The 24,407-nt window shown below is 35.4% G+C and overlaps 2 protein-coding genes across 3 annotated transcripts; one reads left to right on the plus strand and one right to left on the minus strand.

The window, feature by feature from the left end:
• Nucleotides 1-2,421: 2,421 nt before the first annotated feature.
• LOC110103909 (metallophosphoesterase 1) lies at nt 2,422-6,839 on the minus strand. Its single transcript, XM_020832789.2, has 4 exons — nt 6,445-6,839; nt 5,735-6,330; nt 3,865-3,951; nt 2,422-2,822 (listed from the first exon to the last, which is right to left on the minus strand). Exons 1-4 carry the CDS (start codon nt 6,664-6,666, stop codon nt 2,552-2,554), a joined length of 1,176 nt encoding a protein of 391 aa, XP_020688448.1. The 5' UTR covers nt 6,667-6,839; the 3' UTR covers nt 2,422-2,551.
• A 3,754-nt stretch (nt 6,840-10,593) lies between these two features.
• On the plus strand, nt 10,594-22,068 carry LOC110103908 (uncharacterized ATP-dependent helicase C29A10.10c). Of its 2 annotated transcripts, none has more exons than XM_020832787.2 (8): nt 10,594-10,736; nt 11,109-12,487; nt 13,730-13,918; nt 18,225-18,320; nt 18,434-18,605; nt 19,019-19,151; nt 19,233-21,002; nt 21,108-22,068. In XM_020832787.2, exons 2-8 carry the CDS (start codon nt 11,152-11,154, stop codon nt 21,516-21,518), a joined length of 4,107 nt encoding a protein of 1,368 aa, XP_020688446.1. In that variant the 5' UTR covers nt 10,594-10,736; nt 11,109-11,151; the 3' UTR covers nt 21,519-22,068. The 2 variants fall into 2 exon arrangements, with proteins under 2 accessions (XP_020688446.1, XP_020688447.1); XM_020832788.2 differs by having other exon boundaries at nt 10,610-10,736; nt 10,812-12,487.
• Nucleotides 22,069-24,407: the final 2,339 nt, after the last annotated feature.

Here is a 24,407-nt window from a genome sequence, read left to right on the forward strand (position 1 = left end):
GGATTTCAATCCGAAATTGAAGCATAGTAATCTAATCGTCCTAAATTTTAAGGACAAGTCAGCCTCTTGTACTTCAAACAAACACTAGTGGAATTATTTCAACTGGGCGTGGCCCCATGGTTTTTTCCCTTTCCAGAGTTTTCCATGTAAAAATCCTGATGTTTTCTTTTTCTTTTCTGTTTGTATGCTGGATATCTGTACAATGTTGAGACGAAAATTTACTAACTCTATCGCCGCGTATATTCTAGCCCGCAACAATATATATATATATATATATCTTACAATCTATAAGAATTTTCAACAGTATGACAAATTCAAACAGTACAAGCGAAATAAAATCATAAATAGAGACATTTCATTTAAATTTACAATAAATGTCAATTCTAATGAGCAATAATTAATGACTATTTTTTTGCTAATTTTCAATTAAAAATATCATTAGTGAGGGCCATATAATATAAAGTTAATTTATAGGGAATATCGACTTTAAATTTCAGTAGAAATTTAGAAAATGACCTTTTCATTCTCCAACAAGAACTAATAATAGCACATTAAGTCAAATAATAAATAACAAATAGTTAATAAACACTTACTAGAGTTTTTTAATTTAAATAAATTTTAATTACTTTTAAGTAATAATATAATTATTATTTTATGACTAATAAGTGTTTATTAATTATTCCATATTTATAATGATAAATACAAATAAAATATTAATGGACTTAAGAAAACATTATTTAATCTATAATTTCTCTAAATGGTTCATTAATTCTCAATCCTTAATTATAATTAACTAACTATATAACCTACCTTATTTTTAATTTCATATGATTTTTTTCGAATTTTTTAATTAAATCCTAATTAAGTATTAGGCAATATAAATATTTAACTATTAATGAACTAGTTAATTAATCAAGGAATCAAATTATATCAAAATATCAAAAATATTTAGAGGCCTCCATTTTTTTCAAGATGTGGAGAAGTTGGTAAACAATTTTAGTATAACTCAAACAGAGAAAAAAAAAAGGAAGAATCATACTCTCTCTGTCTCGATTAATTATTTTGTGTGGACGTCGAATGTCATTCGGAGATCAATCAGAATGCACCACGTCACCCCTTCACTCGGTATTGTTAACGTCGCGCATTATGGTTGGTCTATAAATGACGTTCAGCATCCGATCTTCACATAGAATAATTTCTCCTCTCTCTCTATGTATATTGATTGTCAAAATGTAAATTTAATATAATAAAATTAAATTCCAAAAAAAAAAAATTTAAAGTATTTATCAATTAAATTAGCTAACATCTCATACGATAACATTGCTCAACTTGTTTCAAGATGCTGCTCAATATATATAGTTAAAGGACTATTTTAATCCCTCAAACCCTTTAAAAAAAAATCATAATGAGACTATTTTAATTTCTCTTTTAAATGAAGAATCAAAATAATACTTGAATATAATTAGGGAACATTTTAATTTTTCATAAACAATCAAGAGACTATTTTGATCATTTTCTTTTGATTTTTATATATAAACATTAATTTAAATTAAAATTAAAATGGGTGGTTCATTCACATGAATTATAACTAATAATATTGCCTCATTTAGTATGAAGACCATTTATTTATTTTCTTTTTCTATTCTAGAAAAAATATATTATGATTAATAATTTCTAACTATTTAAGTAATTCTTTGTTGGCCCCAACACCAAGAACAAAATAACATAGCTAAATTATCCAATTGTAAAATATTTGTCTACTAAATCTTTATATTAAGCACTCAGAGTCAACCCTAAAAATTATAACCTTGATAATAACTTAATCTACCAATAAAACCAAGTGATAATTACTGATTACCAAAACCAAACTAAAAGTTGTATATACCTCACATGAATAAGTTTATTATATTAAAAAAGAAAAAACATAGTCTATAGAAGGAGAAATTATTCTGTGCGTAGACCGGACGCAGAATGTCGTCCGGAGACCAATTTCAAACTATTCAAGTAATTCTTTGTTGGCCCAAACACCAAGAACAAAATAACATAGCTAAATTATCCTATTGTTCAATCCTAAAAATTATAACCTTGATAATAATTTATTACCAAAACCAAACTAAAAGTTTTATATCCCTCACATGAATAAGTTTATTATATTTAAAAAAAAAAACATAGTCTATATAAGGAGAAATTATTCTATGTGTAAACCGGATGCAGAATGCTGTCCGGAGACCAACTAGAATGCGCCAAGGCAATAGTGCTGAGCTGTGGTACCGAGCACAGGGATGACATGTCGCATTCTGATTGATCTTCGAATGCCGTTTGGAGTCTGCACATAATAATTTATCCTATAGAAGAATAAACAAGACCATTCATTGTAAGCTATTCATAAGGCAAACCAAATCAAAATCTGTTCAGCAGAAATTCCAGAGGAAAAGAAGCTCTCACATGCTAAAAAAACATTTTAAAAAATACCTTTGATAGTGCACATTGGTCAGATCTACCACAATCAAAGAGTGTCAGTAACGCACCTTCTGAGGCACTGGAAATAAACTTAGATTTGGAAAAACCTTACAGAATATGAACCTCTTGAAATAATTGTAGCAAATAGCAGCAGGACTAGAATGGAAAGATAACCCATCACCACATGCATTTCCCTTGCTAAGGAGCAATGGCTCACTCTGGTGTTGGTTTCTCCAAAGGAGGCAAAAACAAAACCAGGTCTACCGCCTAAAGTCCAAGTCATGGCTGGCACAATAACTTCAAGTGTTCCATCACTGTGATTGTAGATGTCGAAGTGTTGTCTGTGAGCACTGAATACCATCCTATAAGAGGAAAATATCATATTAGAGATAGTAGTACTTGTGATGTAAACTACTGGAGCAATTAAATAGATCTAACTTAGGCTTCGTTTGGGACGGCTTTCTTATTGCTTCTTAAAGCAGCTTCCTTAAAAGGAAGATGCTTTAAGAAGCAATAAGAAAGCTGTCCCAAACGAAGCCTTATATTGCATTGTCTCCCTATTCTTATTTTGCACCGAGTACAACCACAAAAATACTGAAGACACATGGTGTCCTACATGAGTAAAAGTACCATTGATCGTGAGGGTATGCGGTCCTTAAAATTAAGGCTTCATTTGGGATGGTTTTTTTACTGATTCTTAAAACAATTTTTTAGTATTGTACTAGAAAGCAACTTTAAGAAACAGTGAGAAAGTCATCCCAAACGAAATCTAAGTGATTGGTTGAGAAGAAGCAACAGTAAGTGTTTTAAATGTATTAAATTGTTTTCAGAGCCTAGAAAGCCAACTTAAAGGTCTAATTCATGTGTTCCACAAAGGTTCCGTAATTATAGGTGTGATGGGTGTTGAAAATGCAGGAGTTCAGGAATATTATGGGGTAATTATAATAATAAATAGGTTATTAAAACATGGGTTGAGCATAAATTATGTTGCTTGGATTAAAAAAAGCTAGATAATTCATATTCTACATATTGAAAATGAATAAAGCATTCATTCTATTGTAAGGAAGTAAGGATCCTTCAAGAATCAATATCCTAGAAATGGTCAAAAATAAAAATACAAAATCAAGAAGCGTGCTCAGTTCTTGTTTGAGAAAGAATTTCTCTTCTTTAGATAAATGAACTCAAGAGCAATACAGAATTAAGCTAGCAATGCCATTGAAAAATCAAATCAAACGTTACATATGTAGGTTTACATATGTAGGTTTGCGTACGTTTATGTTAAATGCACTTGATGATAAAAGAAAAGGAAAATTTTTAAATAAATATACCATTAAAATGTTCTAACATTTATATTTCCTATAAACAAGCTGTGAAAATATAAATAATTTTAATAAATCAAATAACCTTGGCCTCAGAGATTGCAAGATATACTCGGTCTCATTCAATGGAAGAGTTTGCATCAACTGGGGAGATACGGCTTCCACAGTATCACTGAAAAACAATGAAGAATAGTAAATATTCAATGAAGTCCATCAAAATGTAAGCTTCTATCGTAGTAAATATCCACAGTTTACAATCAATCTAATTAACATGAAAAGTTTGCAGAAGGATTATTTGCTTACAAGCTCTTCCCAGACCCACACTTGTACCCAATAGCATAGAATAATCAATTCATTGAGTGAGAATCCATCAGTACCATAATTACTGTCCATAATATTGTGGGGACAAATTTTTGAAGTAAAATTAGTTTTAATTTTAATTTTTTTACGTTTTTATTATATGTAAAAATGTTTTAACCATTTTTACTTTAAAAATTTGTCCATATTGTGGTTGGGTCGATTATATTGGGGCCCGCAGGCATACTGCTTGACAGTGGTGGTGAAATACATGAGATGGACAACTGGCTCACAACTACTTTTAGTACGCACATTTTGCTTGGCTTGGAGCTGTGAAAAGATACATGAGATAGACAAGTAGCTTAAAGCTCTTTCTAGGATAGGGTGAACCAAACTGTCAGAGTTGTTTAGCGCAGAAGCAAGAAATAGAATCAACTTGTTTTGGCAGATAAATTTTTCAGCTGCATCTTTTTGGTTATTGTTTCTAAAGGAGATCAGCAGTTTTCTATACCTTGGATTGTGATAGTTGGACCTTATCTTGGATTAGTTATTCTGTGCGGACGCCGAACGCCATCCGGAGACCAAACAGAATGCGCCATGTCGAGCACACCACGGCTTGGTACCGCTAACATGGCGCATTTTTGTTGGTCTCCGGACGGCGTTTTACGTCCGGTCACCGCATAGAATAATTTCCTCTTATCTTGACTTGATTTTGGTTGAAATGGATCATAAGGAAGATCATTTTCTTCTGCAAATTTATGGTACGCCTTTTATTGCTCCTAAGCAGGTTGATTTCCACTCTCCTCTCTTGTGAACAAAATATTTTAAGAACATACTGTGCAAATCAAATTGTTCTCATGGAATTTGATCTCTCTGTAAATCTACAAATTGTGTTCATTAAGTTTGAATCATACCAGTCTTGGTATTTTTACTAACTATCGCCTCTCACAATTCATCAGACTAAAGATCAACCAATCCGAGGATAAGTGGCTTTTTCTGATTTTGTGAAACTCTAATATATCACAAGAAATAAATACTCCTTAGCCCAGGTAAAAGTTACAACACAAACATGGTTTTCATCCTACTAAATTGACTTGGCAGCAATTCATCTCCTACATTATAATCTAGGCTACCTGACAATACTAGATAAAATATATTGCTTGCCAAAATAAATCTCGACCTCCCACACCATATACATACTTCATCTAAATAGCAGTCATTGATTGCTATGAAAGAATAGCATATATAAGTCTAGGTGGATTTTATTTGTCCATTTTTATCTTATGATTGTTCCAAATTTCATACCGCATTTAAAAGTTGTCGTTTGATGAAGTAATTAACATGTTTGAGCAAAATAGTATACATTACATGAAAATTCTATAGTCTAAGGTGAGATGATTTCAAGTTATAAATATTTAAGAATGAGTCAATTTGCATATTTTAAAACATTGCCAACTAACTACAACCAAATATGAATGATATTTATGTTGAACTAGAAATGGGTTTTATAACAATAGGAGTCTTAGATATGATCAAAAGAGAAGCATTCCTCTAGATTAAGGATTTCATAATATCATCATTGAGAACATAGATAAGAAGTTCACAAAAATCTTGACAAAGAACTAAAGAATAAAATAAAAATAAAAACTTGCTACCACCTATCAACATGGACGGTACCATTGTGTTCAAATTTCTGAAGATTTTCATTAAGAGTATTGTTTCTTTCATTGTTCATTTCTGCTGCACGGCTTAGAGGGAAGTGAAGTAAAAGAACAGGCCCAGATCCAGAAGGAGGGTAACTTTTCAATGAGGGGAAGCCATCGTTGAGGATGTTTATCTCATCAGACACAGCAGCCTCGAGCAGTGAATCCTTCGACTGTTCTCTTAGATCAAAGCTTTCACTCTCTATCAGCTTTTCAACACCAAAACGCAAAGCATTCTCATTGCAGAGCAAAGCAACGTCATTAATCAGAAAAAAGCTCACATTTTCAAACCTAAAAGATGCCGATCCCGTGCGGTCCAGTCCCGGTAGGTTGTTTGCAATCTTAGCAACGGACTCTTCATCTAATTCAGAGCACTCTCCAACATCTCTCTCTCCAAGCCCAACAACTAGAGGAACTCCATCAAATGGACCAATCACTCGTTTTAATTGCTGCAACACTACCGACCAGTCACCCTTCCCGAGCTCCAACCTCTTAGCCGCGATATCACCCAAGATCACAAGCATATCAGGCTCCAGCTTCTCATAGGATTTCTGATAGATCAATAGGTCATAGATCATAGAACTCATAAAATTATTTGCAATTTCCAAACAAGGAACCTCGATTCCTCGTATGTATACACCAACACGATCCTAAGAAAGGATTACCCTAAAGAAGCGGGATATGAAGATGTTCCGGAAGAAGGTGTCGGCGTAGCCCGCATCGGGACCCTTCAGGAGAAGATCGGCAACTATCATCGCCTTCAACTTGTTTGAACCGACGGCGCCGCCTCCATCGGATATGACGCAGGAGGGTACGGTAATGAGGTCCTCGAAGATTAGGAATGCGGCGATCAAAATAAGCGGCAGCACCAATCTCCAATCCGCCATCACAGATCAGAACGTTCTCTTTACGGAAAAGATCGCCGGCGATTGCATCTGGGTCCGAAAGATCTACTAGCGCTAGGGTTTTTGGTCGCTGCCGACAACGATCGCCGTCGCCGAACTTCTCCCCTCCATCGTCCCGCATTAAATAACCGAGCTGGGAAATAATTGCAGTCATGGCCGCGGCTGGGGATTATAATTAATAATTTTTTTAATATTTAGCGCAATATTTTATCAAAATAAAAATAAATAATTAAATTGAAAAAATTTTGCCCGCTCAACATTCTCAAAAGAAACAATCAAGCTGACTTGGAGCTTAGCTGTATTGAATTGGCTCATTAATTTTATAAATATTAAAGTTTACTATATTCATATTCATATGATGGTCAGGGTGGTGAAATTTAACTCAAATTTTATTTCTAAAAAAAATTAAAGAATGTTCTCGATTTAAGTGAACGAAAGATCAAATATGTCACGAATATCTTAATTGTCGCACACCGAGTTTTTTTAGGTCTAATATGATTAGACGATTTTTTGCACCTTCAATGCTCAATAGATTGCTTGTTCTTACAAAAATGCTCCTATTAGTTCTTACATGTCATTATTTATTTCCAATTTGCCTTAGTTGGAATGTTTGATTTGTCGTCACCAATGCAATTACAAGATTGTTGTATATAATGTGTTATATTCAAATTAGGGGTGTAAGGGAGGCCGGCTGGGGATTATAATTAATAAATTTTTTAATATTTAGCGCAATATTTTATCAAAATAAAAATAAATAATTAAATTGAAAAATTTTTGCCCGCTCAACATTCTCAAAAGAAACAATCAAGCTGACTTGGAGCTTAGCTGTATTGAATTGGCTCACTAATTTTATAAATATTAAAGTTTACTATATTCATATGAATATGATGGTCAGGGTGGTGAAATTAACTCAAATTTTATTTTTTTGAAAAAAATTAAAGAGCTAGATCATCGAATAAAAATTTTCTTGATTTAAGTGAACGAAAGATCAAATATGTCAAGAATATCTTGATTGTCGCACACCGAGTTTTTTTAGGTCTAATATAATTAGCATATTTTTTGCACCTTCAATGCTCAATAGATTGCTTGTTCTTACAAAAATGCTCCTATTAGGAGATTTGAAACAAATAAAAAATGATTACATGTCATTATTTATTTCCAATTTGCCTTAGTTGGAATGTTTGATTTGTCGTCACCAATGCAATTACAAGATTGTTGTATATAATGTGTTATATTCAAATTGGAGGCCAGCCTAGCTCAAGTCATTTGTGACAACCCAACCTAATATGACTTATAAGCATAATATGTTATATTGTGTTGGCCCATAATTGAACAAGCCCAATATATAATTTAAAATATCTTTTCATATTTCTTTAATTATTAACATATAACATAGACACTATTTAACTTTCAATAAATAAAAAATACTCATTCATAAGTTTTCTTTCATTTATCTTCAAAATATATGTACAACAAAATCTCTACAATATGGTGCGTGGCTACTTATACGGGGTTCAATATTTGGCACGACTTGAAAATTCTGGTTTATGGTCAACCTGTTTGACAAACAGGTTGGGTTCAGGTTTTGAATTTTAACCCCTTTGAAAAATTTGGTTGGATTTGGGTCAAGGTCAACCTGCTAACCCAAAGTTGACCCAGATCTAACTCGATTCCCTACCTCAGCCTGTCCGTATAAGATAAAGTTTTGAACAAGTTGATAAAAGACGTCTTCGCCTCATTCAATGATGTTCCTTTGAATTTCAGACCTTCCTGTCGGTCTAAAGTCACGACAGGTGACATCTGGATGGATCAAAATCAGAAGATGGAAGTAATGACGACGACGCTTCTTCCATAGTTCCGTACTTCTATTTGCGTGCTTCTCGGCGTTCACGCATGGTCGCACCGAACAGTCAAAGACTTCTTTGCCTCCTTTGACGACGTTCATTATTCCGAAGGGTAACCTCCTTCAATGACGTTTCTTCGACTCCTTTGCCTCCTTCGACAATCGACGTTCTTTTGTTGGATCGAAAGTACCGACGATGATGAGACGGGAGTCAGCAGGGAGCTCGATCGTCTCTTTGAAAGGATTTTCGAGGAAAATTCCTGCTGCTTTGTTTTGCACTTCTACTTACTAACCCAATAATGTTTCTTCGCTGCCTTCAAATAACTATTTTTCCCATTCGTGCGTTGCTCGCACTGTGACATCGTGTTGGGTAAGGCTTGGGTTGAAATTTCTGACCTATTTGCAAAAAATGAGTCAGGTTCGATTCATGTCAAGTAGTAGTGGGTCAATATCATGTTAGACCCGAACCTAATCCACAACCCGACTTTGACACCCCTAGCTACACACGATGAAAAGACATAATAGAAAATATTCATCACTGTACAAAATTGATAAACTAGAAAAATATCCATATAAACTCAAATAATCAGATTCTACAATTCAACTACTCAACCAACTCCTTGCCGCGATCCACCAATGTAGTATGCATTATGTTGGTTTAGGTCGTGACAATCATTACTCTTTGCCAGCCATAAATTTAATGCTTATATCTTATTAGAAACATTCTAATAGTCCATTGCTAAAGTCAATATACGTTTTAAAATAGAGTTTTAGTATAAAAATAAATTTTTTTTACTAAAATTCTATTTTAAGTTGCAATAAAAAAGTCGTCTCAAATGAAGACCAAGTTAGTTTTAGTTTGATTTGATTTTTATTTGATAATCTATATACATTGATTTATTTGCTTTAGTTTATATTTGAAATTTTGAAAACTAAAAAAATCAAATCAAATTACTTAATCATAATATACATAATTATATATCAAATTCTTAATTTCTATTATCTAGCAATGATCTAATTAATATAAGTGGTATCACCTTTGATTTTTCTTTCTACGATCTCACAAATGCATTCATTATAACTTAATTTAGAATAAAATGGAAAACGAATAAATGATAAAAATTTTCTCTCATAAATTTGATCGCATTATATTGATTATATATATATTTTAAAAATTATATTATTATTATTATTATAATTAGTTTATTTTATTAATATTATGTTATCATTTAATTAATTAAAAATTTGCTAATTCTAAAATGAGAAGTTGGATCTGACTATGATCTTAGTATTACAAAATAATTGAAGGTTAATTTTAATTTCCTATCAATGAAATGTATAGAGGATTGCATGCATGCGATAAACTTTATAAGTTCTTATAAAAATAACATTTTCATGAAAAAATAAGCTCTTTATCAATACATTGTTTCATAGCATGATCAACATTATTTGAGAATTTGATGAAAGAAAAATTTATATATTAGATTTTTTATGAATTGCAATATTCATGTAATAATTTGAAAAATCAAATGTTATTTTTATAAATAAATAAATTTTAATTTACAAAGAAAATTATCTGTAAAATATTGAAAAACAACTATTTCGTTTTGCGTGCAAATAATCAAAAATCGTGAAATAAACACTTTTGTATGGCACGTGCGCACCGCCTAGCGCACGTGCTTACCCCAAACCCTAATCGTAGACACGTGTAGTCGTGAGCCAAAGATGTGATGACCCTCATCGCCTTTAGGGTTTGGCTTCTTAAACACTTCAAGCTGAATTACAATAATACCCTTTTAAATTAGTCAAATCGCCAGCTCAAGCCATTAGATGAAATAATGATGCCATCCGCCGGGGTAACTACGGACGAACGGTCTGTGATGAGATTTTGAGCCTGTGGGTCCTACCATGGGTAATTATGTAAATACAGATGTGCTCGTTGGTATAATGAAATGAAGGGTTGAAATATAATATATGAAATTTCATGGGTTTAGAAAAGACATGGAGATAATTATTTTTTTTTTCAGGGTGAAAAAAGTAAAATGGTTCACCCACGGCGGTCGCGAAGTTCGCCGTCCGGTGCGTCGTGGCCTCGTTATTGCCTATATAAACCAATCGACCCCCTCCCATCTTCTCATCCTTTCGTCTCTCTATCTCTCTCTCTCTCTCTGAAATCGCTCTGACTCTCTGGTCCGCATCTTTCGCCGAGGTAAGATTCCGCTTCTCGCATCGGAATCTAATTCCTATTTGGTTTATTATTTCCTCGTATTTTCCTCTCTTCTAGCGATCTAATAGTTCGATCGATACGAGAGGGACCGATCGAAGTGGGGACGCGCTAAGCATCTCTGATGAGCAGTCTGCACGGGAAAGGCTTCACGCCGGCGGTTTAATTTAGAGGGAAAAAGACGGATTCCGCGTCTAGGGTTTTAGATTTGAAGTCTGGAAGAGGAGCAGAACAAACCCTTTTTATTTCTTTTTGTTTTTGTTCTCATTTTGGCTCTCAATTCGCTATCTAATTGTTTTGTTATTTACGAATTGTTTTTCTGCATTGTGATTTGTGAAACTTTGTTTGGGCATCTAGAGGAAAAGAAGGGATTTCGATTATATGCGTCTATTAATGATAAATGGGGAGCCGTGGAAGACCAATATTATTCGACCTTAACGAGCCACCTACCGAGGAGGAGATCGACGAACTCGTTGCAGTTGCCCCCTGCGTGCCGCAGAAGTCCCTTCCTACTCTGAATCCACATACATCCAACCTTCTTCCTTCGCTTGAAGAGTGCCCCAGGATATTCAATAACAATGCTTTCACGCATGCTGCCTCTGGTTCGGGGTTCCAGCCATTTTTTAGGATTAAAGAACAACATAGGGAGTCTGCAAAACAGAAAGAAGATGATTCAGTAGTCACCAGCCAGGGACCTGCTCCTGCAGCTGCTGCAAGCAGATGTGAGGATGAGAAGGTCGTAGAGGTCACTGTGCCGAAGCATATGCAGCCTGTAGAGAAGGAGGAGGGTGAATGGTCTGATGTGGAAGGAAATGCAGATGTGGATGTAAATAGCGGGATTAAGGAGCAAGAAAAAGCTATCGAGAATGGTAATGGGCCGGATGCATCCATGTTGGATGTGAATAATGATTCACTTATCCCTAGTTCCAGCAATGATGGTGTAATGGATGCCAGTAAAGATACAAAAGGTTCAGATGATAGTTTTAAGGGGGATGCTCCTACGGATGTCCAAGAGGAACCTTCTGGGGCAGTAAAGAGAAAAGAGATTAGAGGGATTGAAGCTACTCATGCTTTGAGGCTTGCTAATCATAATCCTGCAAAGAAGGCTAAATATGATGAGGAGAAGGAGCAGAAGTTAGGGAAGTTAGGAAAGACAAAGCCAAAGACTATTCTTGTTGGTATGGAGGATGTGAAGAATTGTTCTATGAAAAACACGCCGCAGAGGAGGCAATCTTCCTTTGCAGCTGCTACTACTACTACGACTATTACTCGTACAGCAGTAAAGGAAATATCTCGGTCAAGTTCTGTAATAGAGCGAAGTACAGAGAGGTCTGGTGGAACCAAGGACCAGAAACAGCAGTCTGAGGCAAGATCAGAAGTAAGCAGCACTTTGGAGGTTAGTGAACATAAGACTGAACCAAATGGTGATGTAATTCCAGGGCCCCAAACACGTTCTAAAAAGATAAATAGTTGTGAAAGCTCTCATGAAATTAATCTAACGCCCAATTCAAGGTCCGGTTCATGGAAGCAGCCTATAGATTCCAGACAGTTTAAGACGACAGCAACTTCTTCAAAGAAACAAACTGTGACTGCTCTGGAAATTGCAGATGCAAAAGTGGGGAACAAAAGACCTCTACCCTCTAAGAAGCAGAATTTGAATAACCAGCAATACCATGACACGTCGGTTGAAAGGCTTCTGCGGGAGGTGACTAACGAACAATTTTGGCATCATCCAGGTTTGGGATAATCTTATTACATTTTCAAACTTTTAAGTGTATTTTCTTTCTCTTAATTAGTATTTTGTTACCTGAAATTATATGCATGCATTTCCCTTTTGGTGCATGGTCACCAGATTGGTTGAGTGACCAAATATCAAAGAGATGTTTACTTATAGGATTGGCTTGGATAATTAGATCTTTTAATTAATTTCTATATGGCAGGGTAGTGGGAGTGTCAATTCATTAAATTGCATATTTTAAAAATGCAGTTAAAGGATTTGGAAGCATTGGATTAATCTACATGAAAGAACAGTTATTGCACTCACATTTGGTGCCACATATTGCCAATAACCCCTTCATTGTAGCTGTTCAGTGTAATTTACACTATTAATATATCAATAGAGCGTGCTGTCAATTTGTATGATAGGCTTAGATGAATGATGTATCAATGAAGAAACTCTTGCTTTCTCCTTTAGCTGGAAAGGCATCATCTTGAAAGATTCTTCTTGATGTGATCATGATCATGGGAAAGAAGCTATTTGAAGGATGGTCATTGGAGTGAGAAAGTTTGGTGCATTCCTTGCATTAGCGTGCATTGAATTTGTATATTAGCTCTTCATGATTGATGTATCAATGAAGAAACTTTTGCATCCCCATTTAGATGGGTGATATTCATCTTTAAAGAATCTTGTTGATGTGATCATGATCATGAAAAGAAGTTTTCTGAGAGGTATCCATTGGACTTGTAAATTCTACTCTCTCCCAACCACTCACCATCACCACCACTTCATCCCTTCTCTTCCATGATGTGTTTGCATGTGTGTAGATGCGGGTTCATGCAGTTTTTCATCTTCAACTCATCAGTTCAAAAGTAGGACATAGTGCGATGCAGCTAGGTAGCTTTACAGTTTAAGTTAACAAGGTTTTTCATTTCAATACTTAATTGCAGGAACCTCACATAATTTATTTGAAGGACATAAAATTTTTAATTTCGATTCATACCTTTTGTTCTATACATTTTCCATCAATTCAGTTAGTTGGATTTGAGATTCAACGAGGTATTCTTTTGAAAATTTACTCTAATATACTTTAGTCATGAGAAAATTTCTTTTCTAATTTCTTTCCACCACCTTAAATTTTGTTTTTTTATCTAGATGTTTTCCCTTAAGTTTTGCTTAATGATACAAGTTTTCTTGTCTAGCTTTAAATCTTTGTTTTCCTTTAGTACTTAAGACTTACATCAATTTTCTCTTTATTTAGAGGAGTCAGAACTTCAATGTGTTCCTGGAAGCTTTGAATCCGTCGAGGAGTATGTTAAAGTCTTTGAACCTTTACTCTTTGAGGAATGTAGAGCGCAATTGTATAGCACATGGGAGGAATCAACAGAGACAGTGTCAAGGGATGCACATGTCATGGTTCGTGTGAAAATGGTGGAAAGACGGGAAAGAGGTATATGCTGTTTTTTCTTTTTGTTATGCATGGGTTGAAACTTTCACTTATTGTAAGAAGTTTAGTAATTCTAGTTTCAAAATTGTTCAAATGCATGTATAAGGATTTTGAAAACTTATACATGTGGGAATTTTTATTCAGACTGAATTTAATTTGGTTATTGATTGTGTGCTAATGCTATTGTCCATCTTATTTGCTAATTCTTAGATGCTATTCATGGTTTCGGTGTTCTGAGCTTTTTCAGATATTTAGTAAATAGAATTGTCTCCTATTGTAACGTCCATATACTATGTCTAGTATATAGTTTTTATCAAACGTGTTACAGTCCTTTTAGATCTCATTTGTTATGGAGTGCTTGGCTTAAAAGTAGATTAATAAAACATCTCTTGTTATTTTGATTTTATTAGTGGTGCCTCACTTCTTCAGCATGATCTCTAATATCCTTTGTTTCTTAGCTGGATAGTTTTCCACAATTTCTATTGTATTTTGGAATATTGTCTCACCATTGCTTAATGAATTTTTTTATATCCTTTTTTTTTCCTGGCCAACTCAGACGCTAGAAGTTAGCCCCATCTATTTCCACCTCTTAATTAGCATCTTTTTGGCATCCAAATTTCCATAAACATTAAAAGAACGAAATCATCTTGGTAGAGTAGTTGTGAGCACGTCATTTGGTTGAAAAGCTAAAAAAAATTTGAGAGAATGAGCCCCAAATTTTAAAAAGGTGTGCTTGATTAACCGTAAGTAATTAACATTCTAAGTATGCAACTTTGTCATCTTGAACAACTAGCTTAAGAAATTGTTGCATGCCATGTTGCTGATAACTTATGGGTAACTAGTTATGTTCTTAGGAAATTTTAAAAGAAATAAGATGAAATTAGAAATTAGATTTATCGAGTTAGATGCTATGATGTATTGACATTCCATGTTAAAGGGGGTATACAATGTCGGACACGCAGTCATTGTCATGTGCCTGACGTGTGTTGGACATGGCTATCACGCATCTTATTAAAATAATTATAATAAGAAAAGAGGCGACTTAAAAACCTAATCAAAATTTTATAAGAAAACTCGCTTATCTCTTTTTCTCTTTCATCTCAAACACTTTTCTTACAAATCTTCTCTCTTAACATTTTCTTTTCTCACATGTTTGGCTAGGATTTGGGTTGATATTGCCGGATCTATGAATTCAGCCACTGGCTTCCAATGCTGAACTCTCACAAGCTCGTCTCCCAACTTCCTCTATCCTTTTGATGTCAAAGATGACACCAAAACCTATTGAGACGATGAGTAACATCCTCTCCTCTTGATATTGAAACCCTATGTTCTCCGAATAAACATTAAGTAATAAAAAGGGTATGAAGCCCTTAAAAAAATAATATTTCACTATAACTCTATAAATTTATTATAAAATGAAATATCATTAATAAAAAATTTTCAAATAAAATACAGTTTTAATTTTCATGCTATGATTTTGTCTGTCAGTCGTCCAAGTTGGGCTATTTAATATTTTGTATATATTTTGTGTATTGTGCAATACTACAAGAACAACAACAAGTATTTATCCCACTACTTGGACTTGGCTACATTAATATTTTTTTCTCTATTGTGTCATATAAGAGTCAAATTCTCATTTAAATCTAATAAATAAAGGTCATTTGTAATATTTTCAAACCAAGTCTTTTTAGGTCTACCTCTACCTTTCTCAACAGAAGCCAAATCTAATGCATGGTCATCGTCGTCGTTTTATATGACCAAGCCATCTAAGTTGACTCTCTCTAATCTTATCTTTCACTGGAGCTACTTGAACCTTTTCACGTATATGCTCGTTTCGTATCCTATCTTTAAGAGTAAAGCCACTCATCCGCATGAGCATCCTCATCTCTGCAACACTTAACTTAATATTATGATTAAGTGTTGTGGACATGAGGATGCTCAGGTGGATGACTGACTTTACTCTTAGAAAAATGATACGAAATGAGCATATACATGAAAAGGTTGGAGTGGGATATAGACAATGTGTAATAAAAATAATGGGCATTATTATAACATAATAAATTTAATTTTCTTATTTCATTTAATTTGTATACATTATTTTTTATTTTTAAATTTTAAAAATTACAATTTCGTGTCCAATGCTTGTCCGTGTCTTATATTTTCAATAATAGATGAGTCCTATGTTTGTGTCATGTTTGTGTCCGTGCATCCTAGGTTAGATGCAATTTTTGCAATTGCAAATATTCAATTATCCAGCAATAATTCTTGTCAAAAGAGATGATCTTTTGCTTCTCCATTGACATCATGGATTCAATATATGATTATATTCAACAATTTTTTGTAGCAATATGATATTAACTGAGTTAGATGTAATATTTATAATTGTGAATATTCAGTTCATCTTGCAAGAATTATTGTCAAAAGAGATGGTGATCTTTTGTTGCTTCAGAGTCGAGTATGTTATATGGTATGGATTGAAATACGTAATTAGTGATTTTTTGTAATAATTTAAGCCCCATTTAGGCATAGGAACTAACTTGGAATGCCTAGTGGCACAATTTTACGAAGCCAAATCATGCAAATTATATAGTAGTTTGTTATATAATTTATATGATAGAATGTGTCCGATCTCTAGTTTGAGCACCAAATTTGTACCATTATGCAAGTAACTGTATGAGTCCATCACGTGGTATGAAAGTTCATTGTGTATTGCTTTTTATATAACTCATGGTTTTAATGAATTGTTTGAAGATACTTTTCATCAGCTAGAATCGATTTGTTTAAATCAAAGAGTGATTGTGGAATCTTATTAAACATATAAATTCTGCACTTTTCTAAAAAGAAAAAAAAAAGAAGCAAACTCAACATTTGCCCTCTACAAAGTCATGAATTTGAGAATTTTATGTTTAGGTTGATTCCAATGGCCAATTTGGATAATGCGAGGGTACTTTACTTGCACAATGCAGGCGATCAATAAGTTAATGATGCATGTCCCTGTATTTTAATGGTGGGAACGTGCATATATTTGTTAGGAGGTGGCAAACCATGTAGAAGAAATGGGAAAAGATTTAGGCGAGCAAATTGTAATTACTTTTTTTTTTTTTTTTTTAAATCTAAACACTTAGCTAACATATAAGAACCTACAGTTATTGAGCAGTCTATGGGTTGATTCTCTGTAGCATGTAGCACCTCCACTGGCAAAGCAATCACAAACGTGTTGATTTGTCCCTTATCCCCTTAATCTAGTAAAAGAAAAATGGTTGAGAACTAGTTTTTTTACCTGTTAAATTAAAAAAAAAAAATAAAAGCACACAATATTTTTATCCTTATTGACTGATTTTTTCCTCATCTGACTTATCTAACATGATTGTTTCGTGGTGTTCTATTACGCATTGTTTCAATTGTTTATTTGGCTAGTTGCAGGAATTGTATCTTGAGTCTCTAAGCTTAAATGGACTGTGATTTGGTGCTTTGGCTGATAATGTAATGGCTAAAGCTTTAAACTCTATTAGATCATCATATTAATGTAGTACAGAATTGAAAAATCTAGGAAAAGTAATTTTTGTAGGCGTTAAGTTTCTAGTGAATATAGAAGAAGATCAAATGGCGCTTCTTCTTGCCTATTGACTAAAAATTTACATGATTGCATCCTCTTAATCCATTTACAAAGTTCTTTTTATGGCTTAGTTGCTGATAACTACATGAGGAGGAAACTGTCAGTATTATACTGGTCACTGGTCAGTGTGATACTTTATCATGGATGGTGATTATCCTCTTACTTTGGTACATATGCTGCTCTCTGTACTGGACCCTTTTGCAGAGCAATTATATTTGTTCTTGGATTGATACCAATCTTCTGCAGTATACTCAGCACCCCCTTGAAAGGTGATATACCTGTTTTGTGCAGGTCAAGCTAGCCTATGATTTTGCGGAAAGTATGTGTTCTTCAAAGGAACAATACTACCACTTCAATGGCTTGCTGAGTTTTCTTTCCTTAATCTTGACCTGGTAATTCAATTACTTTTTGACGATTTGATTACCCAATCTTTTCCAATAAGGCTGGTTAATGAGTGTTTTCAAGATAACTTAATTTTACAAAACTTTCTATGAAAGCTAGACACAGTCCCTCAGTTTTTCATTTCTAATTATAGTTGAAATCTTAATAATTCATTGCTGTTATCTTTTATGTTGGTTTGAGCCTTTTAAAGCTATGATATTTGGTGATGTGATGTTTCTTTAGATAAATGATTGAGAATGCTTATACGTTGATGCATTTGCCATTAATGTCTTTGAACCCTTTTACATTTAGGTTGGTATGATATCATTGTTCTTCCGGTTCATGAATGCAAGTGGAACTTTAAGGAGGGGGATGTTGCAGTCCTTTCTGCCCCGAGACCTGGTTCAGGTTTTAATCAGATCTTTGCATGTTATTTCCATTTACTAAGTATCAGCAGATAGGCTTGTATTTTGTTGCTTTTGTTTCTTGGTTTGACAATTCTCTTGTATCACATATGTCAGCATTGAGATCTAATAAGAAGATTATGAATTCTACGGCAAATGAGGATGATGGTGAATTTGAGGTGACTGGAAGGGTTGCAGGTACTGTCAGGAGGCATATTTCTACTGACACACGAGATCCCCCAGGAGCAATTCTTCATTTTCATGTTGGGGATTCATATGATTCTAGCGGGTAATATCTTCTTTAAAATCATATTTTCTCTTTAGGTGTAATCCAGTTGCTCCTCGTAGCATTATTCTACTTTTTTTTTTTTTTAATAAGAAGGTTATTTTGGGATATGTTAGTTGATTTGATTATGGAGCATTGAATCATTCTTCTGTATTTGTGTGCTGGAGGTGCGATTGTTAGGGGTTTCTAGGCTATTTGTTTGTTATAATGCACTTAATGAACTTGGGAGGGTATCAATTTATTATCACTGCAGCTTAGCAGGACAAATACAATTCCCATAGCACTTTTCCTTGTTATCCATATCGTATTATTCATTTATTGTGTGGTTCTTTTCTTTGTTAGTGGGGATTGATTGTCATGAATGGCTAGGGTTGGACTTTTCCTTTTCTAAATTTGTTTCTTTTTTTGCATTACAGCAAGGTGGAAGATGATAATCTTCTGAGGAAGCTTCTGCCCAAGAGTATTTGGTACCTTACTGTGCTAGGTTCGCTTGCAACTACTCAGAGAGAATACATTGCTCTCCATGCGTTTCGACGCCTTAACCAGCAGGTGAGGGACTAGATCTTTATTAGAACTAAGTTCCTTTGAAAATTGTCTTTAAATTATCTAAAGCCCTAATTGACAAAGCAGATGCAAACTGCAATTCTCAAGCCAAGTCCAGAGTACTTTCCCAAGTATGAAGAACAGACTCCTTCCCTGCCTGAATGTTTTACACAAAGTTTTGTGGATCATCTTCATAGAACGTTTAATGGTCCACAATTAGCAGCTATTCAGTGGGCTGCAATGCATACTGCTGCAGGTACAAGCAATGGATCCACTAGGAGGCAAGAACCTTGGCCTTTCACACTTGTTCAAGGGCCTCCAGGTACAGGTAAAACGCACACAGTCTGGGGCATGCTAAATGTGATACATCTAGTGCAGTTCCAGCATTATTATACCGCTTTGCTCAAGAAACTCGCCCCAGAGAGCTACAAGCAGCTGAGTGAGTCCACCTCTGAGTGTATTAGTAGTACTGGATCAATAGATGAAGTTTTGCAGAGCATGGATCAGAATCTGTTACGTACTCTTCCAAAACTTTGCCCTAAGCCCAGGATGCTTGTGTGCGCTCCATCAAATGCTGCGACAGATGAGCTCTTATCACGTGTTCTTGATCGTGGCTTCATTGACGGAGAAATGAAGGTCTATCGTCCGGATGTTGCCAGGGTTGGAGTTGATTCTCAAACAAGAGCAGCTCAGGCGGTTTCTGTTGAGCGAAGAACGGAACAGCTACTAATGAAGGGCCGTGAGGAGATTCATGGATGGATACATCAATTAAGAGCTCGTGAGTCCCAATTCTCACAGCAAATATCTCTTCTTCAGAGGGAGCTCAGCACGACAGCTGCAGTCGGACGGTCTCAAGGATCTGTCGGTGTCGATCCCGATGTTCTGGCTGGTCTGGATCATAATCGAGACATGTTGCTGCAAAATCTAGCTGCAGCTGTTGAAGGAAGAGATAAAGTTTTGGTAGAGCTTTCACGTTTTTTTATTTTAGAAAGCAGGTTCCGTCCTGGGAGTTCCTTTAATCTTGAGGATGCTCGGGCTTGTCTTGAAGCAAGTTTTGCTAATGAAGCTGAAATTGTCTTCACAACTGTTTCTAGTAGTGGCAGGAAGCTGTTCTCTCGCCTCACCCATGGTTTTGATATGGTTGTGATTGATGAGGCAGCCCAAGCCAGTGAAGTGGCTATTCTTCCTCCTCTATCACTTGGTGCTGCTAGGTGTGTCCTTGTTGGAGACCCTCAGCAACTTCCTGCGACCGTTATCAGTAAGGCTGCTGGAACACTTCTGTACAGCAGAAGCCTTTTTGAGAGGTTTCAACAAGCTGGTTGTCCTACAATGCTATTATCAGTACAGTACAGAATGCACCCACAAATTCGTGAATTCCCATCGAGGCACTTCTACCAGGGGCGCTTAACCGATAGCGAGAGTGTTTCAGGCTTACCCGATGAGACCTACTATAGAGACCCTCTAATGCAGCCTTATATTTTTTATGATATAATGCATGGGCGAGAGTCCCACCGAGGTGGCTCCGTGTCCTTTCAGAATTTAATGGAGGCACAATTCTCCTTGCGCTTATATGAAAACCTTCAAAAACTTATAAAAGCTGATGGTGGGAAGAAAGTCACAGTTGGAATAATCACGCCCTACAAGCTTCAGCTAAAATGCCTCCAACGGGAATTTGAGGAAGTTTTGAACTCTGAAGAAGGTAAAGATATCTACATCAACACAGTTGATGCTTTCCAGGGCCAGGAGAGGGATGTTATAATCATGTCTTGTGTTCGCGCTTCAAACCATGGTGTCGGATTTGTAGCCGATATTCGCCGCATGAATGTCGCACTCACTCGAGCAAGAAGGGCATTATGGGTAAGAGTCTTTTTTTCATTTTATTTTTTCTGATCAGATCTGGTAGCACAGAAGTTGTAAATCTTGCTTGAGACTTATTTTCCTGTATTTTTTTTCCTGGTTCAGGTTGTGGGCAATGCCAATGCTCTCATGCAATCTGATGATTGGGCAGCCCTGATTAACGATGCTAAGACAAGGAATTGTTTCAAGGACATAAGTAGCATTCCAAAAGAATTTATGGGAATCAAAGGGCCTTCATATGCTGCAGGAAAAGTATCCTCAAATAACCTGCGGAGCTTCAGAAGCTCTGGGCACAGACAGAGACACATTGAGATGATCCCCGACAACAGGTCTGGCACACCATCTGAAGATGAAGAGAAGCCAGCCTCTTTCACACCAAGAAATGGAAGTTACAGAAGCCTGAAATCAGTTGAGAATTCTATAGATGAGATAGGCCATTCCGGTGATAGGTCTAGAGATTATGTTGCCACAAAGAGGCAGAGCAGCTTGGGAGGAGGTTTCAGAAGGGATCCATAGTCGACGAGATGAAGGCAAGGTGGTTTTTCTCGTTAATCTCTGACTTATGAAGTATGTTGGACCAGCTTGAAAATCAAATCAGAAATGAAACAGGCCTACCAGATTGTTGCTGGTCATGTCAGACTCTATGGAGACATGGCCGCAACAGGTGCTTGTCTCGGGTACTTTATTAACTGGAAGGAAACCTTTCTGGTCCTAAATAAGCCATGAAAGGAGAATCAGGGCTTTGGCCCTGTTGGAGAGAGGCTGGCGGAGGATATTTGGTTGCAAAGTTTGTGCATATAATGGAAATTACTTCATCCTGCTAGTTCATCAAATTCACTCTATGTAGTCCAGTGTTGATAACTCATTGTTAGACTTAGAAATGGAATTAATATGTGACATAGAAGACGAATTATCTAAAAATGGAATTAACCTGGAAGATGTATAGTGTTTTGGGGATATTTGATTCATGCATGTGGTCTTGTAAAATAGAGAAACATGAAGATGAATATTTAAATTCTTTATTTTACCTCTGGTGTGTATCTTCAATGAATACAACTTATTATTATTTTTTTCCTCTTTCAGAATCGAAGTGTTTTTGTTTGTTCTTAACACTGCTTGGTTAGTAGGGGTGTCAATATTGGACACGATCCGAAAATTCAACCTGAACACGATAACGAAATTTTGGGTTAGAGTTTTCGACCCGTTTAAAAAATCGGGTGGTTCGGGTTGACCCGAAAATTTGAAGATGACATGGATTGACCCGTTGACCGACCCTGACCATAGCTACCTGCGTCCGCATCGGTCTTACCGCCAAGCTGCCCTGCTGACCTGCCTACCCCTACTGTCGAATGACTCGCGTCGCACCACTACAGTGTTCGGAGCACGAACTGTCCAGTGTCTAAAATGCGGAACCGAAACGGATGGTGGATTTATAGGATTTGGCTTAGTAACCACGAATGGACGGTTGATTTTTAGGATTTGGCTTAGTAAGCGCACGAACAAAAGATGGATTTACGGGATTTGGCTGAGTAAGAGCGCGAACGGAAGAAATTTTTTATGTCAACTCGATTGAAATCGGGTTGTGTTGGGTTGACCTGAACTCGAAGCGGGTCGGGTTCGGGTCCGAAAAACCGACCCGTTTGCAAAACTGGGTCGGGTTCAGGTTGACCTGAGTAATACCGGCGCTCCAGGGTTGACCCGAACACGATCTGTGACCCGAAATTGACACCCCTATTGGTTAGGTTGTTTTTAGCTGACTTAGGTGTGTGTTTAAATATGATGTTAACAAGTTTACGGTTTATTATATATCCAAAGAGACTGATGAAAATGTTTTTTTAGGGATTTCTTTCATTTTAGCACTAGTTTAGTTAATATTCATTGTGTTATATTCCTTTTATGCCCCCCCCCCCCCCCCCCCCCCCCCACACACACACACACACATAAATACAGTGGTGTCAATATTTGACACGATTTGAAAATTCAACACGAATCCAACCCGAAAATTACAGGTTATGGTCAACTCGGACTTGAAACGGGTTGGATTTGGGTTCAACAAATCAATCTGTTTTAAAAATAGGGTTGGGTTCATGTTGATCCAGAAACTCCAAAATTGACCCGTTTTGATTCGAAAATCAAAGGTTGACTTGTTTTTTTCACCTGAAAATTAGCAATTTTTGTCGGCCTCGGTCATTCGGGTCGTGTCGGGTTGATCCGGTCTCAAAGCAGGTCGAGTTCAGGTTAAAAAAATCGGATCCGTTTGCAAAAATGAATTGAATTTGGGTTGATTTGAATATTATCGGGTCAATTCCATATTCGACCTAAACCTGATCCATTATCCAAAATTGTCACCCCTACACACACAAAAACGAGGCAAAAGCTGATGAATATTTTATTGTTCTGAAAGCTAAAGGCCCCCTCCTTATCTATATTCGTTTTTTTTTTTTTAATGAATGGAAGATGCCTTGTAGGTTTCTCCAAGTATCAATCAGTTAGGAAAGATGCAGGATGCAGCAACCCTCATTTTCAGTTTTTTTATTTTTTTGGTTTTTATAGCAAGGCAATTGCAATGCAAATATTCACCAAACTCTTTATTTTTATCGGAGATGAAGCTGAAATTCAATGTGGTTCGAAGGAGTCAAAACCAGGCCAGGCTTATTTAGGCATTGGGACTGATGCAGAATTTTAAAAAATTGGTTACTATTCTGTTGGTAAAAAATAGTTTCTATCATAATTTTTTTTGAAAAATAATAAAAAATAGCAAAAAAACCAATGACCAAATTAAATAGTGGTTATTGTGTGAAAAGTAAAACAACGAGAAAGCTTTTCATACAAACCCTTGATTTGTAATAATTTAATGTCTAATATTTTTAAGGGAAATCTACATACATATTATATTATTTTATTATTTTTATGTATCTGCCATGTATATTGTGATTTAGGTTTTCTTTGGGACGACTTTTTTTATTGCTTTTTGAAGTAATTTTTTGGTATAAAAATTTAATTTTTATATCAAAAAGTTGCTTCAAGAAGCAACAAAAAAGCCATCCCAAATGAAGCCCTAGAATTTGTTTAGAACGTTTGCAGCTTTTTATAAAAGTGGGCTTTAGGCTTTGTTTGGGACGGCTTTTTTATTCCTTTCTAAAATGGAGTTTTAGTAAAATTTTTTTTATTTTTGTACTAAAACTCCGTTTTAAAAAACAATAAAAAAGCCGTCTCAAACGAAGCCTTAAAGTTAATGTTGGGAAAGTAACTTTTTTGAAAGCTCCTATAAAAAGCAGTTTACTAGCACATAAATTTTTTGGGAGCAATGAGAATACAATAGCTAAATAAAATTATGACTATGATATGAGAAAAATAAAGTAGTAAGCAAGTTGTTGCAAACATACCAAACATATATATATATAT

The sequence above is a fragment of the Dendrobium catenatum genome, unplaced genomic scaffold (genome assembly GCF_001605985.2).
Source record: "Dendrobium catenatum unplaced genomic scaffold, ASM160598v2 fragScaff_scaffold_121, whole genome shotgun sequence".
NCBI classification, from domain to species: domain Eukaryota; kingdom Viridiplantae; phylum Streptophyta; class Magnoliopsida; order Asparagales; family Orchidaceae; genus Dendrobium; species Dendrobium catenatum.